This window comes from Aplysia californica, unplaced genomic scaffold (genome assembly GCF_000002075.1).
Source record: "Aplysia californica isolate F4 #8 unplaced genomic scaffold, AplCal3.0 scaffold00108, whole genome shotgun sequence".
In the NCBI taxonomy this organism is placed as follows: domain Eukaryota; kingdom Metazoa; phylum Mollusca; class Gastropoda; order Aplysiida; family Aplysiidae; genus Aplysia; species Aplysia californica.
The window spans coordinates 371,203-372,261 of NW_004797378.1; the positions used below are offsets into that span (position 1 = coordinate 371,203).

The 1,059-nt window shown below is 37.2% G+C and overlaps 1 protein-coding gene across 1 annotated transcript in view; it reads right to left on the reverse strand.

Moving 5' to 3' along the window:
- The window catches only part of LOC101857100, a 29,768-nt gene that overhangs the window by 4,506 nt on the left and 24,203 nt on the right, over positions 1-1,059 (reverse strand). The window contains exon 9 of the mRNA XM_013080966.2: positions 189-317. Coding sequence (XP_012936420.1) covers positions 189-317 — 129 coding nt within the window. The remainder of the gene's footprint in view (positions 1-188; positions 318-1,059) is intronic.

The following is a 1,059-nucleotide window of genomic DNA, read 5'->3' on the forward strand; positions in this document are numbered from 1 at the left end:
CTACTACTACTACTACTACTACTACTACTACTACTACTACTACTACTACTACTACTAACAATAAGTCAAATTCATATACATGTACTACATTTCCACTACAACATAATATCCAACAGAGGAACAAATTCGAAACCAACAAGAAAGTAAACGACATGAACACGAGAAACATTGGGAAGCGGGCTTCTCACCACAGTTGTCCTCATCCTCCCTGCCCGGGCAGTCTGGAACTCCGTCACAAATCTGGTCCAGGGTGAGGCACTCGCTGCCACACACCACCACGCCGTCACAAGGGGGGCGGGACGCTTGCGTGCTGCCCACTGCTGATTGGTTCACACCGGTCAGGTGGGGCAAAATAAGGGCGTGTTTATTAAAGTCGTAAATCTAAGTCACGCTCATGTCAATATTATCGATTTTTATTATGAAAGACAAATTAATGATTTATTGAAACTTAAATCATGCAATGAGTAGTAAAGCATCATGTTACCTTATTTTATCTTCTTGTCTTGTCTTGTCTTGTTTTATCTCATCTTATCTTATCTCAACTTATCTTATCTTAATGTCAATGTAATTCATCATGTTGTCTTATATTATCTTATCTTTTTGTCTGGCATTGTCCTGTCTTGTTTTATCTCATTTTATCTTATCTCATCTTATCTTATCTTAATGTCAATTCTCCCAAGAGTCACAGATTGGCAGGAATCATTAGAATCTTCGCATACATGATAAAACAATATACAAGTTACACCACTCAATCACAACAATCTTAACTTAGTGTGCACAAGGCAAGAATGAGAAATTTACACATATTTACTTCAAGACGAAGTTGGGTGAAATTCAACTTCTCTATTATTTACAATAACAGCAAGATATTACACCATTCACCCCTACTCAATGGGATTAACTCCATTCATGCCTTTAGTTATTGACGCACCTAATGCATTGGCATATTAAATATTATATGAAAGAGCTGCTGTTTCGGAGTATGACAGACACATACATTGTAGCTTTATCTAGATAATGTGGTAGACTTCGAATTATATTGTTTTGTCTCTCTTCTCC